The sequence below is a fragment of the Branchiostoma lanceolatum genome, chromosome 15 (genome assembly GCF_035083965.1).
Source record: "Branchiostoma lanceolatum isolate klBraLanc5 chromosome 15, klBraLanc5.hap2, whole genome shotgun sequence".
In the NCBI taxonomy this organism is placed as follows: Eukaryota; Metazoa; Chordata; class Leptocardii; order Amphioxiformes; family Branchiostomatidae; genus Branchiostoma; species Branchiostoma lanceolatum.
This window is the reverse complement of record NC_089736.1, coordinates 7106898-7120905: the sequence shown is the minus strand read 5'-3', so window position 1 is coordinate 7120905 and position 14008 is coordinate 7106898. Positions and strand designations below refer to the sequence as shown.

At 44.8% G+C, this 14008-nt stretch overlaps 2 protein-coding genes across 2 annotated transcripts; both read left to right on the top strand.

The window, feature by feature from the left end:
- Nucleotides 1-1328: 1328 nt before the first annotated feature.
- LOC136449320 (selenoprotein P-like) lies at nucleotides 1329-13625 on the top strand. The gene is made up of 5 exons (XM_066449317.1): nucleotides 1329-1445; nucleotides 1938-2150; nucleotides 2668-2878; nucleotides 3090-3163; nucleotides 11369-13625. Exons 2-5 carry the CDS (start codon nucleotides 1984-1986, stop codon nucleotides 11988-11990), a joined length of 1074 nt encoding a protein of 357 aa, XP_066305414.1. The 5' UTR covers nucleotides 1329-1445; nucleotides 1938-1983; the 3' UTR covers nucleotides 11991-13625.
- LOC136449321 (selenoprotein P-like) lies at nucleotides 4630-10255 on the top strand. Its single transcript, XM_066449318.1, has 7 exons — nucleotides 4630-4706; nucleotides 6020-6229; nucleotides 6829-7032; nucleotides 7746-8039; nucleotides 8393-8596; nucleotides 9182-9487; nucleotides 10139-10255. Exons 3-4 carry the CDS (start codon nucleotides 6908-6910, stop codon nucleotides 8011-8013), a joined length of 393 nt encoding a protein of 130 aa, XP_066305415.1. The 5' UTR covers nucleotides 4630-4706; nucleotides 6020-6229; nucleotides 6829-6907; the 3' UTR covers nucleotides 8014-8039; nucleotides 8393-8596; nucleotides 9182-9487; nucleotides 10139-10255.
- Nucleotides 13626-14008: the final 383 nt, after the last annotated feature.

Here is a 14008-nt window from a genome sequence, read left to right as displayed (position 1 = left end):
AAGGGTTTTCGGTGCAAAATTCAGAATCTTTGTATATGCCCTCGTTTATACGGTAAATGTCCACTTTTGTTTTAAACAGAGTAGAAGGTGAAGTACGTCTGGAGTGTTTTAAAAACGCGAGATTGTGTACGCGTTGTATACGCGTTCGTGTGTATTTCTTCTAGGGATGTGTATTCTGTCTGCAACGATGTAAAATTTAGTTATTCTCGTCAAAATGTATCACTAGGTAGACGCGTATATCCTTAACCAGTATGTTACGTTTTGTGGAAACCGTTTTAGGTATGTTTCCAAACCCATGTATCGTATTAGCTATCCGATTCATTCTGTAGAAGTTGCCTGTTGGTGGAACGTATCATAAGCATACATTTTGAGTCATTGAAAAAAACAAGATGCCATGGATAGGAACAGAAGTGTTGAGCCGACGGGACGATAAGAGAGTGAGCAAATATAAACATTCTTGACTCCCTGCTAATTGCGGCTGTAAAGTTTATACGGAACCGCAGTGTCAATATGTACCCAGTAAAGCCTTTTATATACCCTGATTCTTAATTATAGGGTCTTGGAAAAGTAGATTGAAACTACTTTAACAACCTACTGTAAATCCATTTACTTTCGCGGGTTTTTTATTTCGCAGTAGGATGGAAAAGGAGAGTTTCGTGGTGTTTCAAATTTGCGGTCAAACAATTTTGTAGTACAGTAGTAATACAACGGAGACATATTTGCAGTGTGGTGCATTCGTGGAGAGTCCCCCGCGAAAATACAACCACCCAGAAAGGTTCGCATTTTACAGTACTTACGACGGTCAAGCTTTCACCGCAGTGAAATCAATTTTGGCAACGCCTCAGGGGTAGAGCACCTGGTGTAGAACTGTGATCAGAAAATATTCTGAAAATTGCACGAATGCAGTCCCAATGGAAGTTAATTTCAGCACTACTAAAACATCATGGTGATCTTAAACACCGCGCGTGCTAAACAATGGAAAATAGCGTGAGATAAACTTTAAGACTGTTCAAGAATACCAATGGATTACACCCCCTTCCTCAAAATATCCATTTCATAATGGAACCACATAAAAGGATACCCCAGATTTACCTAAGATTTACCCACGTTGGGTAAGATTTAAGAGGACCTGTCAGATACCGATACCCTGCAATTTAATTTTTACAAATTCGTAGGACAATAATTAATCGTGAACCTGCATTTCACATTTCTAAATCATCAGTCGTGTATTTCAGCATGAGTAACCGCGAGGGGACCCTCCTAGCAGCGGCCCTGTGCCTAATAGTGACCGGCCTGGGCGCCCTAGCGGCACCGAACCAGCTGTGCACACAGCCGCCATCTTGGGAGCTGGACGGTATCGACTTCATGGAGGAGAGCCGCGGGAAAGTCGTCGTCCTGCAGATGTCGATCGCCATCTGATCGTTCTGTCAAACGCAGGCGGAGAGGTACTGTATGTCACTCTCCTCTCAACATGTACCAGTATACGCACTATATATACACGATTAGCCAAGAACTGTACCGTACGGAATTCATTCACTTTGATACGCCGGTTATCGGTTTGTACAGTGCAGGCGCACTAAAAACCGTAAATTGGCTTATTGACACCTATCTAACAAATTCTACGACCTCAGCTGGTGCAGTTTTCCTTTTTAATGTTAGAATGTAACATTTTATCATTTGATGTTTTACATATTGCATCTTCTAGACCATCTGGGAACAACTATCCAGTAAAGACTATCATATTATGATTTTGGGCCTAATGGCCAAAAAAATCAAGAAATAAAACTTCCTTGGTATAGAAGCGGGGAAGGGGGTAGACTAAACCAATCACATTTATCAAAGTGTACCACTTTTTTTCTCGTTTTGCTCTTGTAGAATAATACTGTATGCTATTATCAGAAACACCACTTTCTGGCTGAAGAATGATTGTGCTTCAGATTGGAACGCCTGCGAGTGAAACTCCAAAAGGATGGTGTCACGGACATGTCTTTCGGAGTCATCAACGGGAAGGGGTTTACGTCCCGGTCCTCCCGGATATACCTACGGCAGTTAGAGGCCAAGGTTAACTTCGGCGTGTACCAGGACACACCCCGGAAGGACGTCTGGAAGCTGCTGGATGGTCGCAAGGATGACTTCATCATTTACGACAGGTGAGAAATGGTAATCTCCAAGCAGATCTATCGGCGGCAAGGCAGTATCAAAAGGGCCAACCAGTACCAAAAGGCACTTGGCACTTAGAGTATCTTTCTCCCAATTGTTTTGGCAACGCCCAAGAGGCGGGACCTTTGTGCACGACACACACACGGAGCAATGAGTAACTGAAATGCAAATATGGCACAGATATAGCGGCGGAAGCACCGATGTCTTTAGGGGCCTTTTATTGTGCGGGGAATCTAATGTAATAGACAACCTTCTTGACGCTCTTTTAGATTGTTTTAGATTGATCTTTAAGATAACTTACATTTCTTGCGCCAAATGACAGTTACTCATTGTAAATGGATAAAGTTTTGAAACAGTCAGAGGTTTCAGACAGCAGCCGCTGTCTTTCGTCAGTGACTAAAGGGAAGACCTGGAGAACCCGGTTTTATACCAAAACTCTTAGAAAAGCGTATCTTGTTATCTGGATGTCTAACATTCAACTTACCTCTTCTTTATATGTGTCCACAGGTGTGGACGGTTGGCTAGACACATCCGGATGCCGGAGGCTTGGCTGGTGCGTCCCGACGTGGAGGACGCCATCAGGGCGGTGTACGCCGAGAGTCCGTGCGGCTGTGACATTTCCCCGGAGACCACTCCGAGACCAGTCCTCATCACCCCTGGTGTACCCACGGATGAACCCGTCCTCACCACTGCGTCTGACATCGGGTCAGGCGATCTGGTGAGCATAACGATTATTCCATCTCAACGGATGAAAGGGGGCGCGCCGGCGGGGAGATGACAGAAATAAGTTTTCAAAATGGAAAGGAAGGGAAAGCTGTATTTTAGTTCGATGATTTACTTCTGTGTGTTTTTCTGTGGCTATTTGGATGAGAGGTAAATAAGTGCACGAGTAGCTTTAAATTGAGGTTATTTTTTCTTACCTATCTTAGGATGAGGAGTTCATCAGAGACACGAAGGTGTCGAGCGCCACCCTCCCCAGATCCACCTTCCAGCAGAACGGGACGTCTGTAGACAAAAATATTAGAACAGAAAGCGTCATGTTTACCGAAAACAACACGGAGTCTCCACATCATCATCGTCGAAATCATCGTCGTCGCCATGGCGGCCATGATCGCCGTCACCAAGGTCACAGTGAAGGTGATCAGGACCAAGGGTTACCAGACGGCCATGTATAGGCATTCACCGTTTGGAATAAACGAACGATTCCTCTTTTCTGCTGAAACATTTTAAAAACTGTTGACTTTACCACTTGGTGCGGATCTGTCCCATATTCAAGATAGCCGATGTTCGCTTTGATGCGAATGAAACATTGATACATTCTTACACGTAGATGTATTCTTATTTATTCACACTATTAACGAATATGTCTACTTCACTCTTCTTCTTTTCGTCCATATCATATACCAGTCCCTCTTTAAAAGAACAGCGATTGACACACGTTTAAGTACGCTTTTTTTCATTACGTTTTCACATCTTGCGCATGAAAACGTCAGACTAAAACCTATGGGTTGTCTGAGGTTGGAGTTTCTACAAGATTATGAGCGTGTATGAGAAGAGGCGTATTTCATGTCGAAGAGGGGGAAGTGTTAGTTCTCTTGTTGAACAATGTATTGTGTTTGTATAAGTTTAGAATGTTCATTTTCGTCAGACTTGGTGAAACGTCAGATTTGGTGAAACAAAAATAAAGAAGGGATTTGGTAGGTAACTTTAAAGGAGCTGTGTTTAAGGATTAATAACAAAGGTGGACGAATTCGTCTTCGTCACTTTCTAGATGATAGATAGAATTTGTGAGGAAGCGGTTCTTTATGCATTAGAAGTTTTGCGATGGTCCCTCCACACACCAGTCCCAGTCTACACCAGGGTGAACCGTAGAACCATATTTATGACGATCCCCAACAAAACGGGACTTCCCGACTTGGGGATCCGACGGTATCATGGGAAATGTGCAAACCCTGCTGTGTATGACGTCATTGACTAGTGGGTGGAAGAATCTTTCTGTAAACCCAGACCAGTATGTACAGACTTTGTACTTGTGTGACAATGTTGTCTCTTGCTTTATTTTGTTTTCCAATAAATCTTTAAATGTCACAGACATGTTGTTTTATTTCAAATAACAACAGCCGAAAGTTGATGGACTGTAAACTTGATTTTAGTACCAACTGAAGACAAGGAGGTTAAAATAAGATTAACCTCCTTGCTGAAGAGCGGTTACTTTTGAAAATATGAACAATCACTTGTCAGTCAAACGTTAGTTATACAAAGGATTGAACCATCATAAAACGTGGGGGGGGTTCAATATGTATTTGTTTTCACTAGTATATTTGGAAGCCTATGGCTTTGCAGACGTAGCAGCATAGAATTATGTTCGGGTGTTATGGCATATCATATCTATATCAACCAATGTGTACTCGGACGTTTGAAATGATAGAATCTTGTCATATTAGTTAAAACTTTGCCCCGCGTCACAATGGTTGCGTCAATCACCCGATGCTCAAAGTACAGGGACCAACCATTGCCCCCTCACAAACAGCCCGTGCTTTCGACAGGTAAGTCCTTCCAAGACATATTTATTAGCCCACGGTTATAAAAATCAGTAATAGAGGACTTCTTAATTGTTTTCAAGCACTTTGTCCTAAGACTGAGATTTTTGGTGCCATTTTTCTCACGTTTACAACATAAGATTTTCTGTTGCAATGGAAGAAAAATTGGCGGGATACATTTCAAGCGTAGTCTAACAATGCGATCAAGTATGCGTTTCAAATGTTAAGTAATGCAATAGTTTTGATTGATACATTCTTTTAGGCTATTAGAATGCACGATCATAAGATTGAGCGTATTGAAATGTACGTGACCCTTCGAAGTATGGATTTTTAGGCCCTAGACAGTAGTGTTTTTTTAAAGCAACCTTACGTATGGTCTCAAAGAATCCTTTAAATCTTTGAATATTCTTATAGACTTTCATGTTTTCAGTTTAGGAATTATCAATTTTCTTTCTCGTTTTCATTCGATTTGGTTGTGTTTGGACCACCAAGTATTAATTGACGCTAACAACAACACGTAAGGTTGCGTCATCAAAAACATGACAGAACAAAGTGCAAAAGGTCTTAAACCAGCTTGGTAAGCAGAATGAATGAATAGGATGTTTATGTAAATGTGACCTGTGACCTCTTTGGGGCACCTGTTAATATAGATACTGTATGTACAACGTTGCCCTGTCAATATGTACACTACACTTCCAAATGCACGTCTTCAAAATGTGTCGCTAGTTTTAATGGTAAGAAATAAACGGTTTGCACTTTCAAACCGCTTTTTCATCAATGGGGTATCAAAGTCTAGCACCGTTAACCCGAAAAGAACGGCTTTGTCAATGCAACATTTTTACGTGAAAAGCGCTTTGACAGTCGACCGCGACAGCTACATGGTGGTTTAGTACATATATGCAGGGTGTAAAAGCTAGGTTGTAGATGTTTGCATTGTCCCCAAAACCTATAGGCCTCCCTAGTCTTATCTTAAGCTTCATTAAGGTGTTGTACATACAATGGGGATCAAGGTATCTGTCGTTATCTTTCTCAAATTTACCAGCGTCGCTGACAGACTGCCTGTCAAATAGAGTCAACTTACATAGATTGTGTGGAAGATCAAGACAGATTCCATAACCTCTGTCCACCTCCGTCAAACCCGAGCAAAGTAAAAACATAAAAATGCAAAAGTTTGACGGACATGCGGTCATTCTCTCATTGGTCGAACACGATGCCATTCTCTCATTGGTAGAAGTTTGAGCTGCTAAATATGATGGACAGTCAGGATCGGTCACCATAGCGATGCATAGAAATATGACGTTTTCCACGGTGTTTTCCAGCATGGCTGACCGCGGAGGTGTCCTCCTAGCGGCGGCCCTGTGCCTCGTGGTGTCCGGCCTGGGCGCCCTGGCCGCACCGAACGAGCTGTGCACACAGCCGCCATCTTGGGAGCTGGATGGTGTCAACCACATGGAGGAAAGTCGGGGAAAGGTCACCGTCCTACAGCTCGTGTTCGCCTACTGACCCTTCTGTCGATCGCAGGCCGAGAAGTACGACATTTTCCTTGTTCATAACGGCTCTTGACATTTATTCTATTCTTACCTTATTTGACATTTCAGAAAATCAAAGATCTCAAACTCCATGAAAAGTTTAGAGTTTTTGTGAATGTCTACTTTTAGTCATTACTGTGAATTTCTCGCTGATTCTGTTTGTACATTTTCCCACCGGCTACCATAAGGCAACAGCTAGATAAACATATAAAAGAAATGGGAGACATTTGACAACCTACCAGTATTCTGGGACCTTTCTGGGACCTTTGACCTAACTTCTTCAGCTTCTTGCCTTAATTCATTTACAAACTATGTAAACAGTGCAGCTAATCACTGCATCCATTCGCCAAATGACAACAATACTCAAGCACCTGGATTATCACTGACAAAACTTAGTGAATAATACCTGAATTGAAACGTCTGGCCGTTTCCAAATCTAATCCAGTTGCTTGAGTAATTGTCATTTGGCGTATCGTATTACCTAACCTTTATCAACTTCATCCATTCATTTGTTTTACGTCTCGGAGCGAACTCTTTGTACCATGGTTATCCGTGTAAATTTGTTTAATGGCTTTCTAAAAGAAACAATTGTGCCCCAGATTCGAACGCCTGCGATCGACACTCTTGGACGAAGACATCACCGACATCTCCTTCGGGGTGGTGAACGGTGATGGCTACATGTCCAGGAACAACATCGAGGAGATCAAGCGGAGAGTCAGCTTCCCCGTGTACCAGGACACGGCCCTGACGGACGTCTGGGGGCTACTGGACGGGTCAAAGGATGACTTCATCGTGTACGACAGGTGAGGTTTGAGAGAAGTCATATTTTCTGGCAACGCCTCAGGCGATGGGCCTTCTAGGAGCTGTCCTTGGTTCTGAAACGGCACTTCCTGTTTTTTTTGTTTTTTTTAAATCTTCTAATCTGGACATGCTGGGTACTTCTGGATGGGTCGAAGGATGACTTCATCGTGTACGACAGGTAAGATTTGTGAGAAGCCATTTTTTGGCAACGCCTTAGGCGTTCGACCTTTTAGCTGCTTTGCTTAGTAATCATAGTAGACAACGTCATCATTCAGTGGCCAAATAAACGACCCTGGACAACCGCTTTAGGGACCAAGCTATCTGGACATACTTTGTTCTTTGTAAAGTTGTATTTTTTGGGAGAAGCCATTTTTTGGCAACGCCTCAGATGTTGGGCTTTCTTGGGACTGTCCTTGGTACTGAAACAGCACTTCCTGTTTTTGTATCTTCTAATCTGGACAATGCTACCATGCAGTACTCTCACGACCCTGGACAACCGGGTTAAAGGACCAAGCAATCAACCCATCAATCTGGACATACTTTGTTCTTGTTAGAGTTGTACCGATGATAAAAATGCATTCCTTTGTGTGTGTGTGTGTGTGTGTGTGTGTGTGTGTGTGTGTGTGTGTGTGTGTGTGTGTATATATATAGAGAGAGATGTCTGTGTTTCAGCAAAGATTTTCTTCGCTATGTCTAACACACGATGCGTCCACAGGTGTGGGAGACTAGCCAGGCACATCAAAATGCCGCAGGCGCACATGGACAGCTCTGACGTGGAGGATGCCATCAGGGCCGTGTACGAGGAGAGTCCGTGCGGGCCCTGCACCACCCCGCCGGCCCCGCAGGAGACCACAACACCGGTCGCCACCACCACCGAGTCGCCCTACTGCGCCCCGCCGCCGGTATGGCAGCTGGACGGGTTGGACTTCATGGGGGAGAGTCAGGGGAGGATCGCCGTTCTGCAGTTCGTCTTCGCTTCCTGACGTTTCTGTCGGTCGCAGGCGGAGAAGTAAGTACATTGTGTTATGATATTTATTCTATATACCTGTATGTAGAATAGTCTTGAATGTTTGTTAACTTGTTCAACCATTCAGTTTCATTATACAAGTGAGGGATGAGGTTGGAATAGGGGGGCTATGGTCCGTGTGAATTTTGTCCTGGTAAAGTGTTCACGGTGCAATGTATTCCTGACTCTGCTACTCCTTTGTTTGTTTTTGTCTTCTTTTTTGTTTTGCATTTGCACGTGTGAAGTCTTTATTTCCGTTTTCGCACAACTCCCCACGACTTGTGTGAGCGCGCTTGTGTGTTAGTCGTTGTTCTGATGACTTTCCTAAAAGAAAAAAAACAACACTTGTACTCCAGATTCGAACGCCTGCGATCGACACTCGTGGAGGAAGGCTTGGACGACATCTCCTTTGGAGCGGTCAACAGCCACCTCTACAACGCCCCGCTTGAGATCGGGGAACTAGAGGGGAAGGTCAACTTCCCCGTGTACCAAGACACGGCTCAGGACGACATCTGGAGCCTGTTAGATGCTCGTAAAGATGACTTCATCATTTACGACAGGTGAGAACAAAAATAAAAAGCATGCATAACCGTCACCACCATGTTGGTGCGCAGGATAGATCCAAGATGGCGGTCGGTCATTCGGAATTCACAAACGTCAAGTGGTCCCGTCTATGAAAAGTATCTTAGATGATAATTTGCATAGATGGGACCGCTTTAGGTTCATCATATTAGAAATTGAATGCAAACCCTGAATATAAACCCCAAAACTTGGGCCATTCAGAGCACCTTTCGATCTGTACATCCGTTATAGGTATTCACCTCCGTGAAACGGTAGGTGTTGTTTTCGGTGTGACTACTAGTCTGTGTTTCCGCATCATCATATTGTTCATATGCTAGTCACGTTCACCACAGAGCGACAGGAAATAAAGCTCAGAGTTGTCAGAGCGAGTAATTAGTCAACCTTGAGTGGTAACTAACAGACATTCCAGGTCATGGGGTCAATGAAAGAGTCTACTTGTTCACGGGGGTAATGTTTTTCATCTGTTTGATCGTCTGTTTACGTTTTCGCAGTTATACATTTTCCATATGCTAGTTTATCGAAGAGTTTTGTCTGATACTAACATACATATGACGTATCCACAGGTGTGGGAGGTTAGTTAGACACGTCAGGATGCCACAGGCCCACATGGACAACCCTGACGTAGAGAGCATCATCAGGTCGGTGTACTACCAGAGCCCGTGCGGGCCCTGCGCCACCCCGCCGGCCCCGCAGGAGACCACAACACCGGTCGCCACCACCCCTGCTCCCCCCACCGAGTCACCCTACTGCGCCCAGCCGCCGGTATGGCAGCTCGACGGGGTGGACTTCATGGAGGACAGTCAGGGGAGGATCGCCGTTCTGCAGTTCGTCTTCGCTTCCTGACGTTTCTGTCGGTCGCAGGCGGAGAAGTACGACACTTGCCTTTTGTACAATATGTTATGCTTAGGTCCCATTTGCGCCGCTGCCCGTAGGGGTTGTAGTCCCGGCCGGGCGCCAAAGCCACAAATTTCTCCCGGTGGACTGACGGGTATTCCCGGTGTTCGCGGGATTAGCTTACGGTGTCTATTAGTTACCGAGTCCCGCGTTGATGTTATGTCGGAGTTAAAATGATTCGGGGTCCCGACCGGGCCCAAAAATAGCTCGGCAGCCGCAGGGTGTCCTACGTGGCCAAGTGGGGGTCAAGCCCGAAAGGGAAAAAAAGCCCGTCAACTACCCGGCGGGGCCCCTTTTTTCAATTCGGGACCTAAGCATTACAAGGTTTATGTTATGTATATGTAGGATAAGTGATGAATCATTGCTAAATCTGTCCATTCATTTTCATGGTTCTATGGATGAAAAAAATGGGCAGTGGTCTGTGTGTATTATCTGCTGTTCAACCAACTTTCTCTTGCTCTATATCTATCATTGTTTCCTTTTTCTGTCATCTTTCTGTTGCATTCCTTCAACTCAAAACTTTTTCCCGCCATGGTCGCAAAATCCTCTTAAAAGGTGTTTCCATGCGAATGTGTATCAGTCGTTGTTTTGACGACTTTCCTAAAAGAAATGTATTTGAACTCCAGATTCGAACGCCTGCGATCAACACTCGTGGAGGAAGGCTTGGACGACATCTCCTTTGGAGTGGTCAACAGCCACCTCCGCAACGCCCCGCTTGAGATCAGGGAAATAGAGGGGAGGGTCAACTTCCCCGTGTACCAAGACACGGCTCAGGACGACATCTGGAGCCTGTTAGATGCTCGTAAAGATGACTTCATCATTTACGACAGGTGAGAACAACTGGCAACCCGCCCGACATGATGATGATGATGATGAGAACAACTATGTTCAAATCCAAAACGTTAAATTTGAAACAGAACGGTTACGTAACCGACACTACCATGTCGGTGGGCGGGATAGATCCAAGATGTCGGCCGGTCATTCGAAACTCACAAACGTCAAACGTTACCACAGACTGATAGTCTGATAGGAAGTAAAGGTCAGAGTTGCCGGAGCGATTAATTTGTCAACCTTGAGTGGTAACCAACAGACATTCCGGGTCATGGGGTCAATGAAAGAGCCTACTACATGTAGTTCACGGGGGAGGGGGGATCTGTTTGGTTGTCGGTTTGTCTTTCACATGACGTTATATATGTTTTTCCATGTTGTACCAGTTTGTTGAAGATGTTCCTCTCTATTATTTACATATACGTGACGTATCCACAGGTGTGGGAGGTTAGTTAGACACGTCAGGATGCCACAGGCCCACATGGACAACCCTGACGTAGAGAACATCATCAGGTCGGCGTACTACCAGAGTCCGTGCGGGCCCTGCGCCACCCCGCCCGTCCCCATGGATGAGGCGGGCTATCCGGTGAGACCACTTACGATTCTTTTCCCCCCATTTTTGGTAACGCCTAGGAGACAGAGCCTTTGTGCATATGACAATGTTTCTTTCTCCCCCATTTTGGCAACGCGTAAGAGGCAGAGCCTTTGTGCACAAGACAATGCTCCCCCCCCCCCCCGTATTTGACAACACCTAATAGGCTGCCTTTGCACATATGACAATTACACTGTACCAAGTCATCGCATGCCTTTCAGCCTCGCAGTGGTCTCACTGTTGACAAAAGACATACCCCTGAACCCCAACTACCCTGTCGGACGCTGGCGTAAACTTTACCCTTTGCTGGCAGGTGAAATAAGTAACGTAGTTCAAAAAGACATTTCTATAACGATCTATTTTTTAATTCCTATCTTCTTCAGGATGAGGAGAACGCCACCTTCCCCACCTCCCCGCAGAACGGGACTGTTGCCAGTGTTGGTAATGTGACAGAACACAACCACACAGAGGGGAACTACACAGAGGGGAACCACACACATCATCATCACCATCACCACCACCATGAACATCATGGCCATGGTCACGCCGAGGTTCATGATAGTCACGCTGAAGGTCATGACAATCACACGGAAAGTCATGGCAGTCACGCTGAGGATCATGAAAGTCATGACGGTCATGGAAGTCATGAAGGCCACGATGAGCATCATGAAAGTCATGACAGTCACGCTGATCATGAGGGTCACGCTGATCATGAGGGTCACGCTGATCACGAGGGTCACGCTGATCACGAAGGTCACGTTGATCACGAAGGTCACGCTGATCACGAGGGTCACGCTGATCACGAAGGTCACGCTGATCACGAAGGTCACGCTGATCACGAGGGTCACGCTGATCACGAAGGTCACGCTGATCACGAGGGTCACGCTGATCATGAAGGTCACGCTGATCACGAAGGTCACTATCTCGCCGATGAACACAGCCATCACGGCGGCCGCCATCACCGCCGAGGCCCCAAGAAGAACAAGACCAAGTCTCTGATCGACCGCCTGAGGAAGAAACACTCCCGTCACAACGACTCCTTCCCTGCGGAAGACTGACCGCACCACAGCAAGGGGATCTGCAAGAAGCTGACGAAGCTTGGCATCCCCGACAGCTGATGTTCGCTTTGATGCAACTAGGCGGCGCTGCTGCACGCCTACTTGCATCTTCACTTCTGAGTCAACCACACAATTCTTAATTGTGCGGCTGCCTCTCTTCTTTTTTCTCTAAGCCCTGTGCCAGTCTTTTTAACTTTCCTCCAAGTCATTCCACCGGAAATCCGTTAACGCGCATGCGCTTTCGCGGACAACCGCTAATGCGCATGCGTAGTACACCCTTTCCATGTGTGGACTGCCAGATCTTGCGCATGAAAACGTCAGACTAAAACCTTCGGGTTGTCCGAGGTTGGAGTTTCTACAAGATTTGTGTTGCATATGTGGAGGTGTGTATTTCGGAGATGGGCAGAAAAGAGACTGGCACTTTGCAATTTCTACTTTCTGAGACAAGTACTCGACACCAAAAAATATCACAATTTGTTGGATAGCGTTTGATCTCACCTTGTGTCAATGTTCATGGGATAGCTACGATGTAATCTTGTATCTCTTGAATGAAAGAAGAAGAGTCATTGCTTGATCTACTATAGAATTGTAGATGACATTTGTAATTAAAACCAGTCGCCTGTTTTCCCTGGAAATATCAAATATGTCGCAATGACAGACATGTTTCACCACATAATACATTTCCTATTTCAGTGTGTACGTTGTTGAGTAGATAGTTGGTAATAGTAACAATAATGTTGAACACATTCGTCACTTACAACGAATTACAAATTTCAGTGTTCGTAAGTTAGTTTTAGTTCTCAATGAGAATGATATTTGTGAGGATCCTTCCACCCACTAGTCCCAGTCTACACCAGGGTGAACCGTAGAACCATATTTATGACGATCCCCAACAAAACGGGACATTCCCGACTTGGGGATCCGAGGGCATCATGGGAAACTGCGAACACCCTGCTGTGTATGACGTCATTGACTGGCGAGTGGAAGGAATCTTTTCAAATTGATAAACACATCCAATCAATTTTGCTCTTTCTACTTTCTGAGACAAGTGCTCGACACCAAAAAAAGCACAATTTGTTGGATAGCGTTTGATCCCACATTCTGTCAATGTTCATGGAATAGCATCGATGTAAAAAGTTTGTACCACAGGCTGCTTATGGATTGGAAGAAAATAATCATTGTTTGATCTGCTAAAGAATTGTAGATGGGATCTGTAATCAAAACCAGTCGCCTGTTTTCCCTAGAAATATGAAATATGTCGCAATGACAGACATGTTTCATCGCATGATACATTTCCTATTTCAGTGTGTATGTTGTAGAGTAGATAGTTGGTAATAGTAACAATAATGTTGAACAAATTCGTCACTTTCTGCAGTGACCTACAGATTTCAGTGTACGTAAGTTAAGTTTTAGTTCTCAATGATAATGATATTTGTGAGGATCCTTCCACCCACCAGTCCCAGTCTACACCAGGGTGAACCGTAGAACCATATTTATGACGACCCCCAACAAAACGGGACTTCCCGACTTGGGGATCCGAGGGCATCATGGAAAACTACGACCACCTTGTTGTGTATGACGTCATTGACTGGCGAGTGGAAGAAATCTTTTCAATTCAATAAATAGCTGATCATATCTTGTTGTGGACTGGGTTTTTTATTGATGTATTACTAGTAAGGATAGATATCTGTATTGCATATGTATATCATATAATTTGCTAACATCGAATCATAAAAGCACATTCAATGCGGAATGACCAATTTTAAACTTCGGCTTCGAATGTCTCACTTGTAGTCAAGAAATCTGGAATAACGGTTCGTTTCCGGCATTCTTGGTAAAAAAATCGGCTTGCAATAGCCCTTGATTAAGCGTTACGAATAGGAAGCACCGACTCATAATTACATTAGTCAACCTGTATCGTTCTGTCCCCTGACCAATGGTGTGATTGCACAGAGCGCTGAGTGGTCAACCAAAGCAAGGCAGTCGCACGTAAGAAAGCAATGGGAACCTTTCTCTTA

What these genes read in the sequence shown, in the direction of transcription:
- LOC136449320 (XM_066449317.1), top strand. Translation starts at nt 1,984, where the DNA reads ATGTCTTTCGGAGTCATCAACGGGAAGGGGTTTACGTCCCGGTCCTCC. An exon ending in GACTTCATCATTTACGACAG is followed by an intron (nt 2,151 to 2,667) that starts GTGAGAAATGGT and finishes ATGTGTCCACAG; the next exon opens with GTGTGGACGGTTGGCTAGAC. An exon ending in ACCTTCCAGCAGAACGGGAC is followed by an intron (nt 3,164 to 11,368) that starts GTCTGTAGACAA and finishes GACTGTTGCCAG; the next exon opens with TGTTGGTAATGTGACAGAAC.
- LOC136449321 (XM_066449318.1), top strand. Translation starts at nt 6,908, where the DNA reads ATGTCCAGGAACAACATCGAGGAGATCAAGCGGAGAGTCAGCTTCCCC. An exon ending in GACTTCATCGTGTACGACAG is followed by an intron (nt 7,033 to 7,745) that starts GTGAGGTTTGAG and finishes ATGCGTCCACAG; the next exon opens with GTGTGGGAGACTAGCCAGGC.